Source organism: Cryptomeria japonica, chromosome 9 (genome assembly GCF_030272615.1).
Source record: "Cryptomeria japonica chromosome 9, Sugi_1.0, whole genome shotgun sequence".
In the NCBI taxonomy this organism is placed as follows: domain Eukaryota; kingdom Viridiplantae; phylum Streptophyta; class Pinopsida; order Cupressales; family Cupressaceae; genus Cryptomeria; species Cryptomeria japonica.
This window is the reverse complement of record NC_081413.1, coordinates 557,444,616-557,470,589: the sequence shown is the minus strand read 5'-3', so window position 1 is coordinate 557,470,589 and position 25,974 is coordinate 557,444,616. Positions and strand designations below refer to the sequence as shown.

Below are 25,974 nucleotides of genomic sequence, written 5' to 3'. Positions count from 1 at the left end.
TACTTGGAGCTAGATAGACAAATGCTTGGGAGAGTAGGAGTTTCCTGGTAGAAACAAATGTGGAACAAATTTTGTTGGCCCAAGTGTAATTTTTTCTTGTGGCTTGTTGTTCAAAATAGATGTCTTACTTGGGATAGTTTGTGCAAGCATGGCTTCCAAAGACCACCTATTTATGTCCTTTGTCTTCATAGTGAAGAATGTACTTCTCATATTTTCTTTCAGTGTTCTTTCTCTAGGGAGATTTGGCATCTTTGGTGAGCAATTTGGGATTAGGCTTGTGTCATACCTCCTCTTTGGTTGAGTTATGGGGCCGCTTGGGTCAACCTTCTGTTAAGACCTCTTTTCTTCAAGTTGCTTAGGTTATGGGGCCTTCATTCATTATATGACATCTTTGGCTGAAATGGAATCATGGGATTTTTCAGAATGCAAAATTGGTTATTCAACAATTGTGGAGGAAAATTGTTAATACTCTTTGGGAGATAGTCTCAGCTAAGTTTGATCTTTATGGTGCACTGGATCTTGGCGATGTAGGTATTCTTCAAAGGTTGAATTTTTCTAGTGGCACAAGAAGTAAGCAAGTGAGGTGGACTAGATGTAGACAGTCTAAGAGGAAGATTGATCGAGTAGGCTGATGGCGCCCTCAAGGAGTTTTGAAGATAAATTTCGATGGCTCCTCTAGGGAGAATCTTGGCCATGCAGGTATAGGTGATATTGGCAAATATAGCTCTAGTGTTTTTCAATTTCTCTTTTCCATTTATAAAGGGTTTCATATAAATAATTTCATGGAGGTCCTCATCATCTTGTATGCATTGGAGAGAGGTTGTGCTCTTGGTTGGAAACATTTTTTTGTGAATCTGATTCATAAGTGGTCATCATTATGCTAAAAGAGCGGCACTTGGATGATGCTTATTGGCATTTAGCTGTGATTATTCGACAGATTCTATGGTTGAGTAGGTCTATAGAATATGTCTGTAATATTCCAAAAGAAATGGGAATCTAATGGAATGCAAGGTTGGAATATTGTCAAAAGGGGACATTTGCGGGTGGATTTATCTCAATTATTAGAGTAATAGTTGAGGAGGATAGGAATGGTTAATTCTTTGTTCTTTGTTGGGCTATAAGCCTTTCTTGCTTTGTATTTTCATTTCTAATTAATAAATTTTTACCCCTTTTGGAAGAAAAAAAATGACGACAACGAAGTTGTCACTTCTAAATCAATTAGAAGATGATTTATCAATAAGATGGTACTTGGTAGATAAGACTATGAAGTTGGCACTTCTAAATCAATAAGAAGATTATTGGTCAATTAAGATAATACTTGATGTGTAAAAAAAACACAGCAACCAAGATAGTTATTGCAATTCGTCTCTGCACTACCACTGGACACAATTTCCATAGCAATCTCTTTGGTGTATCCATGGCTTCTCACAAGCCTTCCTCTACACTTCTTCACGATGTTCCACATTATTGTAGTCATGCTCTAGCCCTCAACCACTTTGTCTTTGAGGCCTTCTTTTGGTAATCATAGCTCCATCATGTGCAAGTAAGCAAGAGGATAAGAATTGTGTCAATTAAACAAGTTGAGAGATGGGGTCAAAGTCGGTAGCATCCATGTAGTCTACAATGGGCGACAATCATACAATAGTGTGCTCAGTGTCAAACTCTCTCACCATCACCATCACGTGCTTCCATGCTAAAGTGACATCTTATGTGGAGGAACCAGTCATAGTCGATCACACCGTCCTTGAGGAACTGGTCAATCAAGTAACCATGCCTTGCATGTATTTCCCTGTCGTCGAACCCCACACACATGGCATTCCTTGTTGCCTTGTGAAATTCTTCGTCCACAACAACAATTTCAAACATAGTGGACTAGGAGCCACCTGGCATCAAGATACTCTAATTCTTTTATAGTGATTTTGTTGGGTTGATATATTACAAAAATGTCCACACCCAAATTAAACTTGAAACAAATACACATCGCAAAATAAACATCATACTAGCAACAATAATTGTAAAAATGTGGTACCTATGTGCAATGCCTTGCCGGCGTGCTAGTGCTAGTAGAAAACAGTGCCACCCTTGGCAAGGACAGTACCCACAACCATTTCACAATCCTTAATGATCGTCATATCTACTCAACAACACTCCGCTCTTCCTCTACATCTTCCAAAATATGCATGAGCTCTTATGCTTCAAAGCCTCCTTTATATGTAGTTCAATGGTAGTTGAAGTTGGGCAATGGATAAAAGGCAAGTGGTAGAGTATATGGGTGGGAATTTAAGCTAAGACTTTATGTGCACCAAATATGTGACACTAATGGTGACATCGAAATAACCACCAGCTACACTGATTAAAGTAAAACAATCACATTGTTTTTGTAAACCCTGCCTTTCAAATCTAGAATTAATTAAATTATTTGTCCAACTAGCACACTAATGAATGAATGAATGTTTTTAATACTGGTCACAAGGCTAAACAATACAAATAAACACTAAAGTTCAAAAATCGAATAGATCAGCTACACCGCACCTACTAAATCTTCTTTTCCTTTTGTATCTTGGAACTTCTACCATATATCTTGATCAAGTAATCTGCAACTTTTGTTATTCTTTCTTCTTCAAACAAGTTACTCAAGGAGCCCACACATAAGCGTCTTGGTGTAATTGATCCTAATATCCTTGTAAGCTGAACACTTCATGATGTGATGTCATTTCGTCTCCACCATTTTTAGAGTACAATAGCAACGCTTATCTGCCCACTCTTCTTGAGGTACCATCCACCTTCCAAGAATAAAAACTGAGCTGTTATTCCGTAGACAATGTGTTGTTTCATGTAGATGTTTGGACAACCATCTTTATTGACTTTTGTAAAATGGTGGTGGAACCCTTTCATAATACCTCTTTTAATTGAGCTTAAATAAGTTTCAGCTGCCTAATGGTTTTGGCAAATCATCCACCACCATATATAGTAGCACATTTTGGGCATTTCTATTTAGCATTCCTATTTAATATTTAGGCTAGACATTTATTTTTAATAGTTTTTAGCCTTTGAAGCTGGAGGCGGTTGTGTGTTGAAACTCTTACAATAATTTGTCTTGCATGTGCTCTTAAATCATATTATTATGAATGGATGCAGTCTAAATCTAGTATTGAATCTTGTTTCATGCATTTTATTGTGTTAAATATACGACACTATAAAGGATTATTTGTTTTATATTATTTTATTCTAGGTGCTTAAATGATATACTATTTTTGTGAACCGTGTCCATTTATTTGTTTTTTAAATTAAAATTTTTTCCCCTCACAAGCCAAGTATCTAAGTTCAGAACACTTGAAACTTCTCATTCTCGCAGTTCTAGCTGAGAGTTCACCATGCAGACTATTAGAAGCGTGAACATTAAAGATAATAAATAAAAGAAAAGTTTTATGATAAGTTAGCACGTTCTACCCTCAACCATGCATTTGATACGTAACGAAATGTATCCAAAAGACTTCAAGTAATGTGCATGTATTAAATCCATATGAAGCTGTATCTGTGCTTGTATATTAAGATTTAATGATTCATATAATGATCTTATCATGTGCATTTGATACAACACTTCTTTTTTCTTGTCATTTGTTAAAAAATAGCTTGACTAGTCAAAATTTATAGCCTTACACTCTTCTTCTTCTTTGTCGTTCAAAAATAGATTAACCGGTCAAAATACATAGCATTAATTAAATATTACCTTAGGAAATCAAATTCTAAAAACTTGTTCCATTTCTCTCAACATATGAGAGACTTTTTAATGAGTAGAGGTTTTAAAATTTGATTTCACCATTCAATAACTCATGTATCTTCTTCAAATATATATGCTTGTAAAGAGGTCTCAAACCATCCTAGATACGTTGTAATTTATGGATTTGGGATGAGAAAGTGTCAACCTTGCCAAAATACAACATTAGTTTCAATATTTCTACGTTGATACTTTGCATTCATGTCTCATTGGCTTCATTTTTGCAAAACGTTGAGACACTGTAATTCCATTTAAGTGAATCAAATCGCAGACAAATGGTGTGTAGATGGGTGTCTAGTATCTCGTGAGTTTACCTATTTGACACTTTTAGCATCAGTCCACAGAAAGCAGTAGAAGAATACTAAAGAGTTTCTGATTTCATTATTATTGCAATTAGTGTTTGTTCATTGAGGAAAACAAGGAGGTCGAAATCCTCACTTTCGGCACCTTGTGAATACTGATATATAAAATTTCCATGAAAAATCAGAAAATGTAACAATCTGATATGAGCCATAACAAATTGCTAAGTTGCAAGCATGGTGTAAGAAACACAATAATCAGACATAATCAGACATACCTGAGCCCCCATCCCTTTTTCTCATCCTTGGGATTTTTATCAGTCGTGTGTTCACAAGTTTTTGCAGGCCCTCCAAGAAACCTGCACGTTGCCAACATTTTAAAAACAGAAACAATCCAGTGCAAGAGAACATCTGATCCCTGTTCCCAAGTCTCTTAAATGCCAGGGATGTCCCAAGGGATCCATAGGGCTAGGGACACACACCTATGGAACACTGAAGAACAGTCCGTCCAGATAAGATATACATGCCAAAAACTTCAAAACGAATTCCAGTTTCTAACAATGAACACCATTAAATTTCAGAGTCAAGCAAAACATTGTGTTGGCTCCTCTAAATTCTGACCATACATATCTCTCTCACATGAAGACCTTCAGCAACAAAAGAATGGATTGGAAATGAATGATTCAGAAACCATATTACAAGCAAGTCTGATCAGCCATGATATGAAGCAGTCTGTATATATATGTTCATGCTACCTTCTGTTCAAGTATTGAGTCAAGTATACAAATCAATTCTGTATTTCTTACTTCATAAAATTAACTATACTTTTCATTGTCTATATCAAAAACACTGAATAAACTACACATCTTTTATTGAAATTCATATGAAGCAAAACTGTAACCAGCTCGGCCTTCATTTGTTGCCTTCAGCTCCAACTTCTGGAACGGACTGAAATTGTACAAATCAACATGCTAGTTCAGTATTTCTCAAAAGACAGGATAATTGAAAGCAGTTAAACGGAGCCAAGCAACGATTCAATCTTAAAATGAAGCCGAGTAAGACTTACGTACCTGCTGTTTGGATCATAGTAGAAACCATTAACTGAGCCATCACTACGAGAAAAGCATACATAATAGAATCCTGCAATAGTGAGGCCACAGTCTGTACCAACATTGACAAAGAACTTCTCTTTCCATCGCTGTCAACCATAAACTATGAGTTACTCATCAAAACAATATTAATCTGATAATCATCTAGTAGGCAAAAAAACTTTTGCATCTATTTTTTCAATTTGAAGTGTCCAATCATTGTCGAATTCAAAATTAAACCATCACACACAGATGACATTTCTGTTGCATTTACTTTTTGCATATAGAAATATAGTTCCCAGAAATGAAAATATTTAAAAAATACTGTCACTTGCCATGCTCCAGCACATGCCTCTGGCACGATCTCAAAGACACATAATACTTCCAAAGATGAAATACTAAATGATTTCTTAGTGAAAAGCTCTCAATTATGGCATGCCACAGCAAGCATAATTTACTTGGTATAAAATACTTAATAGGCATTTCGTATAAAGAAAAAAAAATAGCTTCCCAGCAAAAGGCAACATAAATCAGAAAAGTGGAAAATGCTTGGCTGTTATGTAATTTTATTAGTGTTGATATAAACACTGAAAGGCATGCAGCTCTTAATCTAGTAAAACACAGGCTAGTTAACCGAGGTCTCAAATACTGTCTGGACTCTGGTGTGACATTTGAAAAAGATTATGTTGGTTCGTCAACCGAGAATGTCAATGCCAGTGCCATTTGCATTGAAGGAATAGCATAATTGTAAATTGAGAGCACAAAACAAACTAAATCACTTTATTCTATCTCATTCCTAGATTAATTTACCAAAGGGGAAACAAGAGAACGGAAACTAAAATTATGTAATTTCAGAGAGGAGAAATGAGCTGTGATTTTGAACATCCGGTCTTCTGTTTCCCCTTCCCTTTTCCACATTGTTATCCAGGTTCTCAAGTTGAATAGGAAATGGAATAGAAAATGATGCTAGGATCAACTTTGGAGGAGGGGACATGCTGAAAGGACAAGATTACATTTTAAACAGTCTTAAAACTATAATATACTAAAATTTCCATTCCTGTTAAGTTTGGAAATAAACATCGATGCTTTCATAACGGTGCATGAACAGGAAGAACTTTCATAATCTGAATTTCCCAAGATGAGAGCGCAATATGTGACATCTGCACAATATGCTAGCATCCCACAAAAATTTTGTGAATCCAATGGCCACTTAAGTATTACTTTCCCCTAGTCTCATTGACAATCAGGAAAGTGACGTGCATGCAAATTCACAGAGTCATCCAACCCCTATCCTTTCCTAATGGTTTCTAATTCATTCCACCAATTCGGGGCAATTTTTCACAACTCTATCATCTTGAAAGAACAAAGTAGCATCAATCTTCTTGGTGTTTTCAAAAGCTTCAAGGTGGCATTGTTCTTGTTATAGTCTTCCCTTTCTCCTAACGTTTGCATTTTCATCATTGTTTGTGAATCCTAAATGCTAGTATTGTACATTTAGGATTATTTCTATCTCTGTTATTATCATTTTAGCTCAAGAATTTCATTTCAAAATATATCAAAAACAAGGCTGTCAGTGGAGGCAAAAATACCAAAATGAGGGTTTTGCTAAGGCAAGCCCCTAAGCAGCCACAAAAACATTTGCCTTCTCTCTTTGTTTGCAAGTTTTGTTGGAGAAGAAACAACTCCATTCAGTGATTTCTTTTCCAATCTTCGTGCTTCATTTTTTTTTATTCTCTGTCAATAATTGAATAGATTCTATTATAAATGTCTCCAGGATAACAATTATCCATACTTCAAAATCCTTTTTTTTCGTATTATGCACATACAGGAGACTATTATGTATTTGGTCGTACTTTCAATTGTTCATTTGCACTGGCAACAGCACATCATGCAAACATCCTTGCATCGCATTGGTTTCTGAGGCAAAGGCTTCCAGATTCTTATACCAAGTTCCTTAATATCTGTATCTGTCATTTCTATACGCAAGTGTTTTCTATTTCTCTATTTTTAGATATTTTCCCCAGTTCCTTTCTTTTAATAAAATTCAGTTTGATTTTTATCAATCTTATTTTTGTTTCTAATCAAAGATCTGAAAAAGGTTAACTAGTAAAAACCCGAGCACTAGCTTTAGTACAACTAAGTTTGGTTAATTCTAGTATAAAGTGTGAGGTTAACTCTCAAGGGAAATTTCCTTTGTAGAAAATAACTTTTCCTCCTTTACACATCCTAAGATGCTGGAGGTGAACCTTGGGACAAAGATGACCCCAAAAGCCATCCATGTGGGAGATGATCCAGACCTATTGTTGAAGGTAGAAGCATTTAAGATATTTCTTGACTACAAAGACATATCTACATGGATCCATAAGGAATTGAAGGATGTTACATGAGAGTTACGTGAACACAAGATTCCTCTAATTCTTGGGGCACAAAATGTAAGTTAGAGACCATATTGAAAGTACATATGGAGACTAACAAGATTATCAAAAGCTAAGATAATCTTAAAAGCAAAGACAAGTGATTAGGTATCATCTATAGTGAGAAGTTCAAAAAAGGGGCAGATTCAAATATTGTGATTTCTTAATTTCAAAAATAGAGACACTAAAAGATCTCTTTTCAATCTTGTTTACCCACTCTATCCTCAAGGAATTGACTGGATGCGAGATATATTCATTCGGGTTCAATGGGTCTAATAGTAGAAGCATCGTGGAGGAGGAAAAGCCAATTATTACCTTTGTTGTTGGTAAATATGCATACAGCTAGATATCATTAGGGTTGTCTCTAACTTCAACAACATTTTAGAGGGATAGTCTTAAATATTTTGAGTGGATAGCAATAGGAAACTTAAAGATGCTCCTGGATGAGTGGTCAATTTATAAACTAAAGATGATGCATCTCCAAGCTTTGAAGTAATTAATGAGAATATCAAGAAGCCAAACCTATTTTTAATCGATGAAAATGTTCTTTAATCATATACTTCAGTTAATTGTTGAGGTACTGTTGACATGTATTTTATACACAATCATACACAGAATAAAATACCCAAAGGCATCTTATCCTCTCTTGAATAAAGTCGCTAACTGCTGAAGATTTCGCAAGAAGGATCAGTTAGGATGACTCCAATGTTCTTGTAAGTAGGGTCTCTACATGTGGATAAGCACCAGTGGTCGTTGTGATTTGCTGTGTCCTCAAGGGGCCTTACGTTGCCGAAGATTTTGCTAAACTAAACAAGCTTTCCAAAAAAAAACAAAAGGATAGGGTTGCAAGAGGTCTAATCTAGTCTAACCCTAAGAATGACTTCATGTGGACAAGACTTGGCAAGATTCAACCAACTTCAATTTTGCCATAAAATAACAACTCAATTGAAATTGATGCGATCTTCTAAGGTAACAAATGGTTCTTCAACACATCAAAGATCAAAGACGCTACCACGAAGGTACATATCCAAGATACAATAACGATTGAAGGTTAAGTGATTCAAATATCTCCAGTCGACCACGCAAGGCGTTCCTACAATCAGCAAGAAGCTAGTGGTTTGGAAAGCGAATCCTACCAAAGATCAAGTCCAACACTTTGTCCTTCGAATTAACACACTACTTTGATTGAGAATGTTTCAAGAAAAATGAACAACCATGAAGATAACCAAGAGAATTGCAACAAAACACCATAACTTCAATATTTCATGGATTCCAAAGTCATCATGTACAACAATTGTTTGAATTCTTTCCTCAAAACTCAATCTTGCTACAAAAGTAAATTGCTTCTAAACTCTAATCTCTCTAATACATCAATAATCTAATCTTCTTCTCACATCTAACTTATGAAAATGAAATGAAATGAGGGTATAAATAGCATCCTCAATTACAATGAATGGTCCAGATCAAAAGTAGATCAATGGTCAAGATCATGACACCTAAACCCTAATTAGGGTTTTATTACAAAAGTTCCCCTTTTATTGCACAACATTAAATGCATAGCCAATTATTAAATTTGGCACGAAAATCTAGGAGACATAGACCAATGACAATTAAGGTGCCATGTCATCTATAACAACCTCTCATCTAGAATCTTATTCCCTTTCCAATGCTCCTTTTTAGCATATACAATGAATCTTGATACGATTCCCTCGATCTCAGCACTTGGAATCTCGGGAAGATTCTTCATTCTTTCTTCCAAGTGGATGACCTGATCAAATGCATCTAGAAGAGCTGCGTCCCATGTAAGTTCAAGTTCCTTAGTCCTTTCAATCAGGAGCATGGTGGCAAACATCTGGTCCTGTTGCTCGTATGTGATATTGGCGTCCTTGCAAAAGATGACCTTGATCCTATCTTCCAATTCCTGCAAATCCACATCTGTCTCAACTTCGATCCTCCTGCCAAGAATGGTACGAAGTACTTCAAATACTCTGTCCTGGATCGGGTTGATCACCTCCTCAACATGACTGCATCTAGTACTGATATCCTCAAAGAGAACTTCCTTCATCTGGAGTAAGGTTGACCACTGAAGTAAACTGTGAGGTCCTCCATCCATAATCTTTTCCTGCGCTAAGACCTTCCTCGATGTTTGTCTAATTACTTTCAAGACAGGAATGATAACATCCTTGGTATGAGCAAAAGCGGCTACCGTTATCATCAAATTGTGGATGATCTCAAGAACCTGAATAGCTCGGTGAATGGTCTTCATCATCCTTGTTGTAAATTCTACGGCAACTGTGTGAGATTTGTCCATCCAAGTACTCATACGCTGGACCATACTCCTGAATCTCTCTGCCTCACCAATTGATTGAAGGGGAAGTGCCTATATAGGTGATCTTGCTAGATCCTGACGTCCTAAAGGCTGATTGAGATGGCTGAAATATGTTCTCCATGCACCGACCTCCCTCTCAAGCTTTCTACTCTTCTCCATTTCTTCTCTAAACTTGTCCTTCAATGCCTCAAAGGAATCTGTGGCATCATCTAGTGTCTGCTCAGCTGTGGATGGACCTAGCTCAAATGTCTCTACATCATATTCCTCTGCTAGAATCTCCCCTTCATACTTGTCCACCGCCGGTGTAGCTATCTGTAATTTTCTGGATCCAGTCTCATCTCTAATCATCTTGGACATCTTGGTAGCCTTTCTCTTCTCTGTCACTTCCTGGGAATGTCCAACAAGGCTCTCTAAATCAATCACATTGTCTTTGTCCTCGATCACAATCACCTTCGTTAATCTTTCCTTCAACCAATCTGGGATGGCTGATCTTGTCTCTTTGACCTGTATTTCCTTATGCAATATTTCTTCTTCTCTGTGAGGAGATGTTACCTCGTCATTGTTCTTGTCTTCATGTAACTCATAATCTTGGAGAGATCCACTTGGCGACCCTTGAGGTACCTGTCCTTCTTTATCATTCTGAACCATCGACTCCATAGACTCTTCCACTTCAAGTGTCCTTTTCTCTTGTCGAGAAGATGTACCGGATGAACGATCTCGGCTGGCCTCTTGTTTCTTCTTGGAAGATTCTCTCTTTCCAGGCCTCTCTTTCCTCTTCGAGCCCCTTGGATGGAGATCGCCTTCACTTGCACTTCGAAGGTTGCCCTCACTTGCATTTCTGGGATTAGGATTACCTTCGCTTACACTAGCTCCACCCTCGGCTAGTTTCTCTTCCAAAGTGAAAGTCATAGCTATGCCTTGCTCTCTCAACTTCTGATGCTGCACATCAACCCATCTGCGAGTACAAGACAAGACTGGAGCCATCAAAGCATCTAGATCCACAACCTCGGGCTCATTCCAATCTAACCTTACTGATTTACTTTCTCGATCATAGGATGACTGGAGATGTCTGCCACTGTCCTGTGCTTGGTCGGCCACTCTGTAAATCTTGCATTTCCTGATGAAATCCAAAGGCAATCTAGAATGCATCTTTCTTTTCACTTCAAGATCGTCTAAGAGATTCATCATAAAATCTTCTATCTGAAACTCATGCTTAAACTTCCTACCGACTGTCTCCTCTATATATCCATGTGGATCAAAGCTCTCCCTCAAAGCAAAGAATGAAAAAGAATACAAAGCTAACTCCTTCTCTGCGTCATCCATGGCTAAAGCATTAGGACATACCTCAACCGAATTGCCCAATACGATAGGTACCGGAACTCCATTTCCATGTCTGTGTCTGAATGCCTTCGCATAAGCTGCCAACTGTCTTGTTACCTCAAGTAACACAATTCTGTCTGTTGGATATCTCGGCAACATGTATGGAGGTGAAGGACATCCATGAATTCTGATATAATTGGATAAACCAAGCACCGTACCTCTTTACTAGTTCCTGTGCATCCTGAGATAATCTGTTGTGAATCCCGCCTTGCAACGTCCTTGTGATGTTCATAGTGAAGGTATCATTAACTAACTTGTAGTTGCTTCCTGGCAGATGATGCAAGTGAACATAGGAATCACAAACTCTGACCTCGCCGAGTCCTCTTCCAATCACTCCTCTGTGAGGTAGTCCTGCGTACTCGAAGCTCCTGATCAAGGCATAGATGACGTATGAACTCATGTGGAAGGACTTGGTAGCTTTGAGTCTCCTCAACTGTACGTCCAAGCAATGGCTAATCATTCTAGCCCAATGAATTGTTCCTTTTCCCTGAACTATCACCTGGATGAAGTAGAACATCCACTTTTCAAAGTAAAAAGCTTGAGGTGCACCTGTGACTCGATTGAGCATTGTAATCAAATCTCTGTACTCCTCCTGGAAATCAATCCTGTGTGGTGTGTTCGGTACCTTGCTCAGGCGAGGACAACTCTTGAGTAACCAGTTCTTGTTAATGATGCTTAGGCAAGCATCTGGATCATCTTCGTACATGGACCTGGCTCCTTCTATGCTCTTGTAAATCATATCTCTGTGCTCTGGAAGATGGAAAGCCTCACTTATAGCTTCCTCTGAAAGATAAGCTAAAGTGTTTCCTTCCTTGGACACGATCGTTCTGGATTGAGGATCATAATGACGAGCACACTCGATCATCAACTCATGACACTGTACTGCTGGAGGGAAACCGGCCGCCTTAATGATGCCACTTTCAATTATCCTCCGGGCGACAGGTGATGGCTTGCCAATGTAAGGGACCTCTCGAAATTTCTTTGTACTGAAGTTGCCCAAGTTGGTATCTCCAATGTTGCTCCATTTAGACACGATCTTGGTCTCCACCTCTTCGGTCTTTTGATCTTCCTTCATGAGAGCTGGACGACTGGTGGATGCTCCCGCCTTCGGGGTCGCCATACCTACACAACATTTCATAATAAGAACTAGATTTTGCAATGCATAACATAGATTAGATTAAAGATTAATTTTAGGAAACCTCATGATAAGTCTTTGAGTTATCATTTCCTAAAAAGATTGAGCTAATGGAATTTCAAATTTTCAAAATTCAAAATTTAAGATCAATATTGAAAATTTAGACAAGGGAAGACTTTGCCATACCTCACTTGCGAGCTAACTCTAAAAATGCAAAATAAGGCGATTTGTCTAGACAAAAATTGGAGTTTTGAAGTATCAATGCGATCCTCTTCTAGCAAAGGCGCCTTCCTTGTCAACTTCGCCAACTTGTGGGGTCTTCAACGTCTTGATGGCAAATTCGCTCCACCTCAAACCAAGTTCGCACTCCCCTTTGAATGGAATTTCGCACCTCTCCTTGATGAAATTCGCACCTTGTAATTGTCTTCTCCAAATCGCATGCAAAGGGATGATTGAATGATGTTTTAAAATGCCATATCACACCCCCTTTATATAAGCACTTACCTCCTTAATTGCCTCTAGGCCGACTTGGAAATAAAGCAAATAATAACAAAAATTAAATAAAGGGAGGCCGACTTTTGTATAAATATAAAAATAAAACCCAAGCACTCACCTCCTTATTTAATTAATTAATTAAAATACCTTTGTAATTAATTGTTTCGGTTTTTTAAAAGGCAAAATTAATTATTAAATGCCTTGTGCGCACCCATTAAATGCCAATTTTAATTAAAAATATCAAGGCTTATCGAAATTTAGCATTTAATGCAATTTAAAAAATGATGTTGGCGCCTAGACATGGGAAGAAAAATGAACATTAACTTCATCGCTCTGGTCCCTGGGAGAGGGACAGGAGCGATTATGCATTTAGGTCCTCCATCTTTCATTTTTCACGTTTGAAACTTCATCCCCTACGTCCAAAATGAGGTTCTCGCTATGTATTTTGATTGTGACTTATTTCATCTTTGGAAAGAATGCCTTTTAGACCATTTTCGCCCTGGTCCCTTGGTGAGGGACAGGAGTGAACTTGTATTTACTCCTTGGTCTTTGCCTTCTAAGTTGCCAATTTATATCACAAGGCAAGTAACAACTTTATTCTTTCATTCCACGCATAGTTTACTTGTCTTTTACAAGGCAAATTTGATAATTGAGTGTTTATCGCCCTGGTCCCTTGGTGAGGGACAGGAGCGAACTTTGAATCCTAGCTCAAATTTGTCATCTTTTAACCTCAACTCCTCGTTCATTGCCTTCCAAACGATATCCTTGATCTTATGTATCCTTGCCTTGTCAAGATTTTGAAGGAAAATGAATGATCTTGTGAAAATCGCCCTGGTCCTTGACTGAAGGACAGGAGCGATATAATCTTCTTAGCTCAATTGATCACCTTTTGACGTTAGATTTCTTTGCATATCATCTTCTTAAGATACCTTTGATACTTTGCAACCACGCATAACCTTGACTTGGCATGACTTTTGAAGGAATTGGCCAATATGGTAAATATCGCCCTGGTCCCTGACTGAGGGACAGGAGCGAATTTGGGCATCCTGGGCTCATCCTTGTTCTTGCCAACTTGCAATCACTTTCACTATGAAGAATGAGGTCCTTTGATCTCTTTTGGCCACTTGAAACTTGATAAACCTTAAAAATTAGGCCTTCATGAAGATTTCGCTCTGGTCCCTGGGAGGGGGACGGGAGCTACACTGAATTTCGCCCTAGTCCTTGACTGAAGGACAGGAGCGATCCTGGGCTTTTAGTGCAAAAATCTTCATCATATTAACTTGCAATTGTTTTTAAAGTGCAAAACAATGTCTTTTACTCCCTTTCAAACATTTAAAATGTGAATGGCAACTTAAATTTGGCCTCATTTGAAAATTTCGCTCTGGTCCCTGCCTGAGGGACAGGAGCGAATTTAGGCATTTTAGTGCAAATCCTTTATCTTTGGCGATCTTCAAAACTTCGTCCTTCGTCAAGACGCTTCAAAATGTCCTTGTCTCCTTGTATCCTGTTTTGGAGTGGTTTGAACTTGGATGGAAGGCAAGATAATCATCATTTCGCCCTGGTCCCTGGCTGAGGGACAAGAGCGAATTTGCATTTTCAAGCTCAACTACACTTTGCCAACTGCCAAATTTATCTTCAATGGTCTCGTTATGTATCCTTTCATTCATCTTTGGCTTGGAATTCATTCAAATTTGGCAAGAAATTGACCTAAGGCAAAAATCGCTCTGGTCCCTGACTGAGGGACAGGAGCGCCTAGGCCAATTTGAGTCTCCTATTGATGTCTTGTAATCTTCAATTTGTATTCAACAGGTTCATTTCACCCTCCTTTCTTGCCTTAAACCTAAAACTTGCTTGCTTTTTGCCCAAAACATGCCTCATGAGAAATTTCGCTCTGGTCCCTGGGAGAGGGACGGGAGCTATCACTGAGTTCGCCCTGGTCCCTAGCTGAGGGACAGGAGCGATTTTACATTTTTGGTTCATTTTTCCTCATGTTCGCGTTTCCAAATTATATTCAATTGATGAAATGTATCTCCTTTGATCTCTTCAAATCGTCAAGTTGCTTAAATCCTGCAAAGACAAGGCAATGTTTGATTTTGAGCTCCGGTCCTCCACTGAGGGACAGGAGCGATTTTCACTCCTGGGGCATTTCCATGCTCATGAAATTCTTCAAATTATATTCAACGGAAAGATCACGCCTCCCTTTACCACTTCCACTCAAAAAAATCATCTTGATCCTGCAGGGACAGTAAGATTTTTGAAAACGAGCTCCGGTCCTTCACTGAGGGACAGGAGCGATTTTGCTCCTACAGGCCAAAATATCATGATTTCGGGATTTTGATCACTTTACAAGGTAAAAACAAGTCATTTCCAATGCCCGGGATCAAATATCAAAATTTTCAAAATTTGGTCAAAATCACTCAATTGGACAAAATTCGCAATTTCATCATTCACACTTAGACAAATTTAGACTCTTCATTCAAAATTCCAATTGAAAATAGACCAACTCACTTAGCCTGGCGAATTCACTTTATTCAAAATTGCATCCTACGAAAGGAAGCTCAAAAAAGCTCTCAAAACTAACTGGACTTTGGCCTGAAAACGACAAAACAGAAACCCTAAGGCTTGACCCTAAATCCAGACAACTGACAAACTACCAAAACCCTAAAAAGCAGAGCGAAAGGCGAGCAACAACGAGCAAAAAGAGGGGGTCCCCATTTAAATGGGGCGATGTGTGAAATGGTCACAACAGGTACAAATGTCAAAATACATGGAAGATGGATCTAATATGTGTCATCGAGAATATGTGTAATGTCCCCATCTTTGACCTAGCAAGTAAAGAGCAGAACATTTGCATGATCAAGGATGACAGCCTTAGTATTTAGAAGTTAGAAAGCAACAAGTGTAAACAGTACTAATATTAGGTTGTAAAAGGGTAAACATGTATCTGTTCATGAAGTCTGTTCATGAAGTACCCTGGAGGATCCATAAGTCAGGCTGATAATGAGAATGTTAACAGAATTGCATCGAAGATGAGTCCAAGAATTATGTAATACATCTACACCCAATCTGGGTAAGCAAAGACCTCAAGACCATCAACAAAATGTTCAGCATATTAAGGATATCATATCAGCATGTCATCCAGGATCTTCCACCAAGCATCCTTAAGATAATAATCAGATTCGAAATACAACAGCATACCATTGCCATATAATCATGATCAAGGAAGCAAATCTGTAAACCACTGCCATACATAAGAGAAGAAAATCACAAATCGATCAAGGAATGAAGAGCATGGGGACCAATCCATAGAGGACTAATCCTTCGATTTATCAAATCATCTCCAGCACGTGGCATCAATATTATTAACATAATCCCTTCTTATATTAATGTATAAGTGATCAACAATCAAGATTAGTGTGAATCAATTCAATGTAGAAGCTGTTCTAAAATAAGACGAAAGGTGCCATAGTTTATATCTAGATCAATTTATACAACTTGATTTAATGCATTAGTTCTTGCCATATTGGTTATCTAAATCCCATAAATTATAGGCAAAATTTAAGTGTCTCTACAAGGGACATTACAATATGGAGGTTCCACAAGACATAGGAGCAATAAGGTTGTTGTTAGGCCATGTTAAGTATTATCAAAGGTTCTTGAACAAATTCACACAAGTGTCAAGCTTATTCAACAGCCTAGCAAGCAAATGAGTTCTATTGATTTGGAGCAGGAAACAACAAGAAGCATTTGATTATTTAAGCCTAAGATTGATCAGTATATCAATCTTACTTTACTTGAAGTGGAACAAGAAATTTCACAGCCATGTGTTGGAATTGAAGTATAGAATCTGATATAAATTGTCTTGGCAAGGTGAACATAAGCTAGACCACCCAATGTACTTTGCAAGCAAGCTGATGCGAAAATCTTAGAACAATTATAGCACAAACAGAAAAGCGTTTGTGATGGCATATGTCGTCTAAAAATTTCAATGTTACTCCCTAAAAGATCCTTTGTATTTGATGTAGAAAACCAATTGTTGACTTACTTAGTGAATAAGTTGATGATCCAAAGGTGCGTATATTGATGGTTGCTTCTACTCCAAAAATCCAAATTTCACAATAAACTACGAGTGAGAAAGTACCATGTCATTACATGCCAATGGTTATCAAGAATTAGGTAAAGTGAGCCCATGGGAAAAGTACCTAATGAGTTCCTGTTGGTGTCTGTTTTATCATCTACCAAAGATTAGAATAAAATAAAACAAGGATACTCTATCCTCTCCTGAAAAACCACCGCTTATGCTAAGATTGCGAGAAGATCATATGGCAATTCCAAGGTCTATATGTGCGAACAAGCGACTTTAGTGGGATAGCTTCTTAGGTAGTGTATGCTGAAAATCTCAAGGGGGACTTCCACTTATCAATTGGTATCATTCACAAGCCAGACTTAGGTGAATTTATCAATGACTGCTCTTTGTTTTTGGATTTTCTGATTTAGGACTTCATAAAAGATAAAAATGGTAGGGTTTGGGAATTCTATGCTACTTTTAAGCTATTCCCATGAACTCAAGAGATGGTAAAGATTGGGTGAAACTGGTAACAACACTTTGTTTCGCCACACTTGGACAACTACGCACAACGGGTGCAATCTTCTATGGTTGTGCTTAAGATTTTCACACTCAAGAATAACACCAGCAATTGAACAATATTACTCAAAGCAGAAGTTAAGCATCCACATCAAAAGCTCAGGCTAACTTTACACATTGAACGAAAAATCATCCATCCAACAAAAGTATGAGCAAAATTTCAGCAATCTAAACTTATCAATCCTTCATTCATCTAACTTCAAAGCAAATAACTTGAGCAAATTTAATCTAAGTGTTGAAGGGAATATGCAACCATTTAGCAATAAAAAGATTTCAAGACAATACTGATAATGAACTTTTATTACTCAAATAGCTCTATGCAACAATTTCATAAATCTCTCCACACTAAAATTAAATGAGAGAATGAGTTTATATAGAGTTTTTGAAAACAAATGAATGGCCGAGATCAATCTAAGATCAACGGTCTAGATCAAGACAACCTAACCCTAATCAAAGTTTCCCAAAATAAGATCAAGATTAACTGCAAATGAGACAAGTGGCACAAGATGCTATCTTTTAGGACTGCACCCCCTTCTTCTGATATTTGATGAGCCTGGACACAATTTGGTCAACTTCCTCCATTGTGACATGTGGCAACATGTTGATCCTGAATTCTAGTCCTTCCAAGTCATCTGCACATAGAGCAAAAGTGATTTCCCAGTCTAGTTCTTGCTTATGAAAAGCATTTCTGATGGACAGGAGGTTCGATTCCTTAGCCAAATTACTCTTCAAAACTGGTCCTGTGATGGCAAAGAAGATGTCTTGTGTTCTGACCTTCAAATTCTCCAACTGCATATCCCTTTCTCGAATAGTTTATTTCCCAAGTATCTCTGCAACTATAAGGAGAATTTTATCCTAAATCGCCTTTATCTATACTTCTATTATGTCAGCATCAACCTTTACTTTTTCTACGACTTCATTCTGTGCAACCAGCGTCCAGTGCCAACTGTTGAAGTCATAAGCAACCCTTGTTTCAATTATCTTTCCATTCACCAATTCTTGTGGTGGGACTCCTTTCAGCTCGCTAAGGCATGGGATAATTCTATCTTGAATATCCTGGAAGTCAACCCACACTTCTACCATGTTCTCAATCCTGGAAAGTAAAGAAGAGGTTTGTTCATATGCTGATGATATTCCTTCCATAAACGTGGCTGCTTCTTTCCTTATATTTTCCATCCAATCTTTAGTCTCTCTAGCTGTTATCTTTTCTTCCTTAGTATTTTCAGCGACTTCTTGTGAATTCAAGAGCGGAAGAGCTTTTGAATTTGCTTGATCAAGTGGCTTAGTAGTCAAATGTTGAATGTAATCTTTCAAGCGCTCAACTTCTTTCTTATATTATTTCATCTTTTTTGTCTCTTCATCCAGCTTTGCCTTCATGGAAGCGACTGAATTGTCCAAGTCTTCTTTTACTTGGGTCTTTGTGCTTGGGCCCAAGTCAAAGGTGGTAATCTCATACTCATGGGGACCAATATCTCCCTTTGCCTTGTCTACCTTTGGCACAGCTATCTGCATTGTACAGTTGCCTGCTTCATCTCTTTGGATGGTGGAAATTTTTTTGGCTAGTTTCTTTACTGTAGTTTGCTCTAACCTAGCTAAGAAATCAGCCATGTCATCTTCTTCTTGTTCTTCTACTACATGTGTGTTTATTTTCAACCTTTCCTTCAGCCAATCAGGAACAGCGGGTTGCTCAATGCCTTCCAATTCTTGATTGCCTTTTGTACGTGCAATACCTCGAAGAGTGAAAATCATTCCCTCTTGAAACTCTCCTTCCTCAACATCCATTTCATTGTCTGATTCTAGGATCTTTGTGCCAGTAGGAGACGATGGCTATTCATCTTCTTGATGGACTGATTCTGCATTCTCCTCATGAACCGAAGAAGGAATCTTTACCTCAGCCAATGATTCATCAACAGTTATTATATATTTTTCATTCTTAGATGTGGCAGAATGAGATGGTTCTAGCCTTTGTTTCTTCTAAACAAGTCCTTCATCTGCAACTGTCTTCCCTTTCTTTTTAGCACTTTCAATTGGTCTGTCACTTTGAGTTGCTTCCTCATTTAAAGAATATCCTTCCGCTTCTCCCATCAAATTATAAGTCAAGGTTACATTTCTCTATTTCAGTCTATGACACTGCTAATCAACCCACCACCTAGTATATTTCATAACTGGTTGCATCAAGGTGGTGAAGTCCGCATGCTCTGGTTCTGACCATTTGATAGAAGAAAGAGGTGCATGCTCATCAAAGTCAGGCTGAGTGTATTCTGCATCATCTTCCAGCTAATCCGGTACAAGGAAAGGTTCAGTCATCCTGATCAAGCTTGCTGACAGCCTAGAACATAATCTTTTCCTGATATCATACTCATCAGCAACATTAGCCCAGAAATCTTTTGTCTACTCTGTGTCTGAATATTTCTTCATTCGTTGAACTGATATTGTTGTGAGGATCATAGTTAGCTAGAATGTGAAAGGGTACCACTGCATCTCCAGCCTAGCACTTTCAGCTGCCTACGTTGTCGAACAAGACTTTTCCATATTTCCAATAAAGAATGGAAAGGATATAGCTGCTTTCTGCCTTATTCTTTTGAAGCTCTGATATGTTTCAAGTTGCCTGAGAACTTCAAGTAGAACTATCCTGTTGGTTGGATACATTAGAAGACGGTACGGACGACCATCAAAACCTTGGACTCTTATGTAGGTGAATTGTGGAAACTGGATGAAGCAAGATCCATACTTGTTGATCAAACTTTTGGCTTCAGAAAATAACCTTTGGTGGGTTCCTCCTTGTAATATTCTTGTGATGTACATTAGGAATGCATCATGTGCTCGATAGCTCTTCTCGTTAAGTTGCAGCTGCGGGTAACAATCATAAGACCAGAATTCATTTTCTCCATTGTCAACTACGCCTCTGCAAATGAATCTAGAATATCTGTAAGTGCCAACCAATAGATAGATAACATAGGAGCTCATGTAAAATGTCTGTCTTCTCCAAATTTATCAACTGCTCATGAAGGTTATTGATGATTATGCAGGACTAATTGAACATCCTAACTCCCGAGGTAATTTCATCTATGAAGTAATACATCCATGTCTCGAATGGTGCACCCTTAGGGCTGCCCACTACTCTATTCAGCAATAAGATAATGTCACCATATTCTTCCTTGAAGTATGGACGTAGCAGGAGCTTTGGTACTTTCCCTTGGGGTCTTTTCTTTTCCAACCATGATTTGTTAACATTTGTTGCACAGAGTTCAAACTGGGCATCATAAATCTTTTGGGTATCTTCTTTGGTCTTATAGGAGGTCTTATTGTATTTTGGAATATTGTATTTTGGAATTCCAAACGTTTCCCGAATGGATAACTCTGAAAGATTGGCTAAAACTCTTCCATCAGGTGCAATGATCTCCCTTGACTGTGCATTGTAGTGCCTAGCACATTCAACTATCAGCTCAGCACATTGTTTAGCCAGAGGGAATCCAGCTGCTTGGACGATGCCATTCCTCATCATTCGGTAGGCAATGGGTGTCGGCAGGTGTCCATCATGACCATACATTCTCTTCTTGAATTCTTCTAAGTCCACATGTCCAAGGTATCTGTGATATTCTTCCATTTAGATTTGATCTTGGATTCTTGCTGAGCTCTTTTACTAGCAAACTTCATTGGTGCTTTTCTGGAAGGTGCTCCTTTGGTGGTCATTAACCTGCATAACACATAAAAATTCAATATTATTTTCAAGATTCTAAGTCTGATTTTTTATCTTTTATCTGAAAATTTCACTTTCAGCCTATAAGAAGGTTAAATTTCTGCGAAAAAGCAGACTGAAGTGAAGGGTTTGGCCAAGAAATTGATAAAATTGAGAGAAATAAGACAAAATGATAGAAGTATTCAGTCAATTTCAAATTTTATGTCTCAGAAATTGATCTTTGTGACTGAAATTCACCTTCAATTCTGAAAATGTCTTAAAATCAGAAATAAAACACTTAATTTCTTGACTTCAACACTCGGGAAAAATTCACTTCTTCAAAATTCCTCTTTGAAAATCAATTTCCTCAAAAATCTGAGAAAACAAATTCTTCTCAATTGTTCTCCAAATTCTCAACCTGAATAATGAATTTGAAAGTGACTGGTTCAGAATATATAGAGTTTAAGGTTTTAAAACTTGGAAGCTTCTTCTTTGTGTTTCTTTTTTGTTTGTTTTTTTGTGTTTTAATGTTTTAAATCTTTCCAAAATGGAAAATTTTATTTCTCTCAAATTTATCCTTAATTCAGGAATCTTCTAGAACTTTCTTTTAATTCCCAAAATTGAAATTATTTTCCTTTCGAAAATAATTCTTTTAAAAATATTTTGAAGTGTTGAAATTATTTTTCTTTCGAAAATAATTCAAGTGTTGGAAAATATTAAAAATATTCGTGTTAAAATATTATTTTCCAACCCGTTCGTCATTGGACCCTTGATTTCATGTGCAATTTTTGTGTCAAAATTATTTTCTCTAGCCATTTTTTCTCTCTTCATCATGGCAAGTTGATTTTCATGTCTAATCTCCAAGCCTTGGGCGAATTTTTATGTCTAGCTTAGGCATCTTCACATATTCCATTTATGCCTAGCCAACTTGTGTTTGATTGAACTTCCTAAGTGTTTGGACAATTCATTTTGGCCAAATTTTATTTTCTTCTAGGCAAATTTTCATGTCTTCTTGATCTTTGCTTTGTGTTTGCTTGACTTGTTCAATGTAGGGCGGACTTTGAATAGGCTTGGACGTCTTTTGTTTTATTTTCTTTTTATCCTCCTTTGTGGAGGACTTGGATGTCGTTCTTCCAAACTTGCTTTACTCGTATTACTCGACTTAAGCGGACTTTGGTCATGTCTAGCCAAGGGCAGACTTTGAAGTTTGTTGGACAAGGTGGAGTTGGAAGAAGTTGTGCCAACTTTGTTTAGCTTTCCTAGAGCGGAGTTGGAAGACTATGTGCCATCCTTGTTTGCTTTAATTCTCTCCTTGTTTTGGCGGACTTGGAAGAGTGTGTGCCAACCTTTACATATGCCTAGGTGGACTTGAGATGTGCCTTGACAATCTTGGTGGATTTTACCAACCTCTTGCCATTTCAACTTCCAAACTTCTTGGGCGGACTTTAGGTTGCTTGTGCCACACACTTAGTAGGGCGGACTTTCAAGGTCTTTGGACAAGTGTTTTGATTGTGCCTTCATGCTTTCTTCTCCCTAGGCGAACTTTGAATACACCTTGCCATGCTTTCATCTTCTTGAATGGCGGACTTGAAAACTTCCTAAGGTGGACTTTAGATGTCTTTAGCCAAGTTCAACCTTGCCTTTAAATTTTCTTTCAACTTTCCATAGATTTGGCAAACTTAGCTTTAAATTATGTTTTTCCAATGCTAGGCAGACTTTGTCTTGCATATCCCATGTCATTATGCTTTAATCTGCTTTTATCCTCCTTTGTGGCGGACTTGGAAGGTCTTGTGACATCTTTTATCCAAGGCGGACTTTAGTTTATGCTTTCCTTAGACAAGGGTGGACTTGGAAGCTTCCATGCCATTCAACCAAGGCAAACTTTCTCAACCCCTTGCCACTTTATCATGGGCGGACTTGAGAGTGCATTAGCCAAGGCAGAGTTTAAGGTTCTCATGACATATATGCTTGGTGGATTCCATGTCTTCTTGAACATGTTTTATCATCCACCCTAGGCAGACTTTGAATAGGCTTGGACACTTCTTCACCTTATGCTTAGGGCGGACTTTGCTAAAGCTTGGACATGTTGCCTTGTGCCTAGGGCGGACTTGAAGACATGATACCAACTTCGTTTGCTTGACCATAACCAAAGGTAGGAGTTTGCTTGACCCTCGCCATGAGTTAGCTAACTGGAGGTAGGAGTCTAGCAAGTGTCGGACAACTTTACTTCTTGCCTTGGGCAGACTTGGAAGGTCTTCTGCCATGTATGCTTGGCGAATTTCATGCTTTCTCTACCATCTTCCTAGACTACTTGCTCTCCATTCTTCCCTTGGGCGAATTTCATCTGGACAGCCATTTTTCACACTTATTCAAACTGTCATATCCATCTCTGACTTGCCATGTCCATTTTTGACTTGCCACGTTCATCTGGAACAAAAACCCTAATTAAATTTTACCTTGCTTTTTACACTTAAAGACATGATTTTTCAAATCTGAGGACATGGGTACTGATCATATGGCTGATCTTCTAGAACAAAACCCTAATTAGGGTTTGCATTTGTTTTTTACTCTTAAAGACCAAATTTTCAAATTATGAGAACATGGGTAGTAATAATATGGCATGGAGATCAAAACCCTAATCTCAAAAAAATCAAAAAAAAGAAAACCCTGTTTTTTATACTCAGAAGCAAAAAATTTCAAATCTGAAGACATGGGCAAGGCTGAAATGACCTAAAAAACAAAACCCTAATCTCAGAAAAAGCAAAAATTTCGAAGCCCTACTTTTTATACCTAGAGACAAGGTTTTCAAATTCTGAGAACATGGGCAGCAATGAAATGACTTAAGGAACAAAACTCAGATGCCACTTTCAAAAAAGCACAAAAAAAAGAAAAAAAGCAAAAATTCCTAAAAATTGGAAGTTGTCAGAAATGACCCAACGCAATTGCGATCCTCGTCCTTTAGACCTTCTAAGCCCTTTGACAACATTCATACATGATTTTGAACATGATTTCTCTCCACTTGGCTTAGGATGACCTTAGAAACTCAAACTCAAAACTCTATCAGAAAATGGACTCATGAAACTACAGAGCTAGGACAAAACCCTAAAAAGCGAAAAACTGGGGGTACTGGGGATCCCCATCTGCGATGGGGCGATGTGTGAATTAGGTCACAATAGTTCCCAAATGCAAAATCATTCCAAGTCATGGTATTCATGAAAGTGTAAGAATGAAAAAATTTCTCTCAATGGCTATATTTTCAAAGGATACAAGTAATGTGGAATTGACTATATAATAAGTTGACATCATTTTTGTCGGTAGGCCTCTTATTGTATTAGATGCGTTACTAACAAGTACTTTGGAGGAGTTCTCTTCAAGAAGAAATTCAAATGAGATCCAACAAGAAGTGCACAAGGGACCAACAGGAGCGCAAATGGTGTTAAATGTGACAAGGAAAGTTCTCCTTGCAGACCTATGGAAGCCCACACAATTCAGTCCTCATAAAATCTATGCATAGTATATCCCTACAAAAGTCTACTAATGCATTCACTACTCCCACCAATGTGCATAATGTGTGCAAGCACCCTAGCCAAGCCACAAAGATCTCACCTCACCTTTGCCATCATATGGGGTCATCACCAATCTCAAAAGTTGCCACCTTCAATTTCTATCCCTTTCACTACTAGTGCGATAAGAATAGATCAAAGGTTCTATCCTTACCACGAACTCCTTAGCCTTGTCAATAATGCCAAAGATCGAAATTTGAAGTTATCTAGCTCCTTCCATTGAAATAGCAAGCTATCAACAAAGGTTACTGTAGCTTTTGTCGACCCCTTCAATTGTTTTTGATTATAGGATAAAACGGGTTTTGAAGGGACCCAAAACCATGTTTACAACACATTTTCATAAGGATAACATAGCCAACCAACAGCCAACAAACAGCAGACAAAAAAGAAAAACACAGCAAAAACAGAGACACCAAAAAACTAATGCATTTTCTACAACGTCTCAGCAGCTTCAAGTTCTTGCTAATAGAAATTCTTCTGGAGATTAGTAAAATCCAGCAGCTCTTTCTTCTCATCCTAGAACAATTTCTTCGTACAAGCACTAGGCCCTTTCTCAACATTTTGGGTGACCTGTTTCCCCTTGTCCCCCTTGTCCTTAGGATGCTGGTCTTCATTCTGATACCCAGTCCCGAAATCAACAAATTGCTCCTCTCTAAGCTCATTCAACTTCTTGGTCAGAAGCGTGATGCCTTCTGCACTATATTGAATTGAGCAGTGGCTATTCTAAAGAATCCTTTTGAGGTTATGGTTAACCTCTTGTATTTCGTCCTCCAGGATTTTAATCTAGTGTCATGCTCAACTTTCAGAAGGGAAATCTGATTAGCCATTACATTCATCTTAGAATGAATTTCATTTAAATCATGAGAGGAATTGGATCTTCCCTCAATCCTTCCAACATTACTATCAAATTTCACATGCAAGGCTCTAAGTTTGACATTGATCTTATTCATATCCAGAAAAAACTATTTAGATAAGTTGAACTATCCTACCACCCCTGCACGCCCAAGACCTAGGAAATCATACACATCTTCCCTGTTAGCATGGAGGTAAGAGAAATCCTCCGAAAGGCTTGTATGCGTAGTGCCTTGCCCCATCCTCAAATTTCCAAAATTTAAGGTTTTTGCAGCCAAGTGTTCCACCAACTTATTTTACCTTTGGGGAAATCCCTA

The 25,974-nt window shown here is 38.0% G+C and overlaps 1 protein-coding gene across 2 annotated transcripts in view; it reads right to left on the bottom strand.

The window, feature by feature from the left end:
- Window positions 1–4,725: 4,725 nt before the first annotated feature.
- Window positions 4,726–25,974, bottom strand: part of LOC131070693 (uncharacterized) — a 59,634-nt gene continuing 38,385 nt past the window's right edge. For both annotated transcript variants that reach the window (XM_058006303.2, XM_058006294.2), the window contains exons 8-9: window positions 5,148–5,275; window positions 4,726–5,025 (exon numbers count right to left, since the gene is read on the bottom strand). In XM_058006303.2, coding sequence (XP_057862286.1) covers window positions 4,947–5,025; window positions 5,148–5,275 — 207 coding nt within the window. In that variant the 3' untranslated portion in view covers window positions 4,726–4,946. The remainder of the gene's footprint in view (window positions 5,026–5,147; window positions 5,276–25,974) is intronic.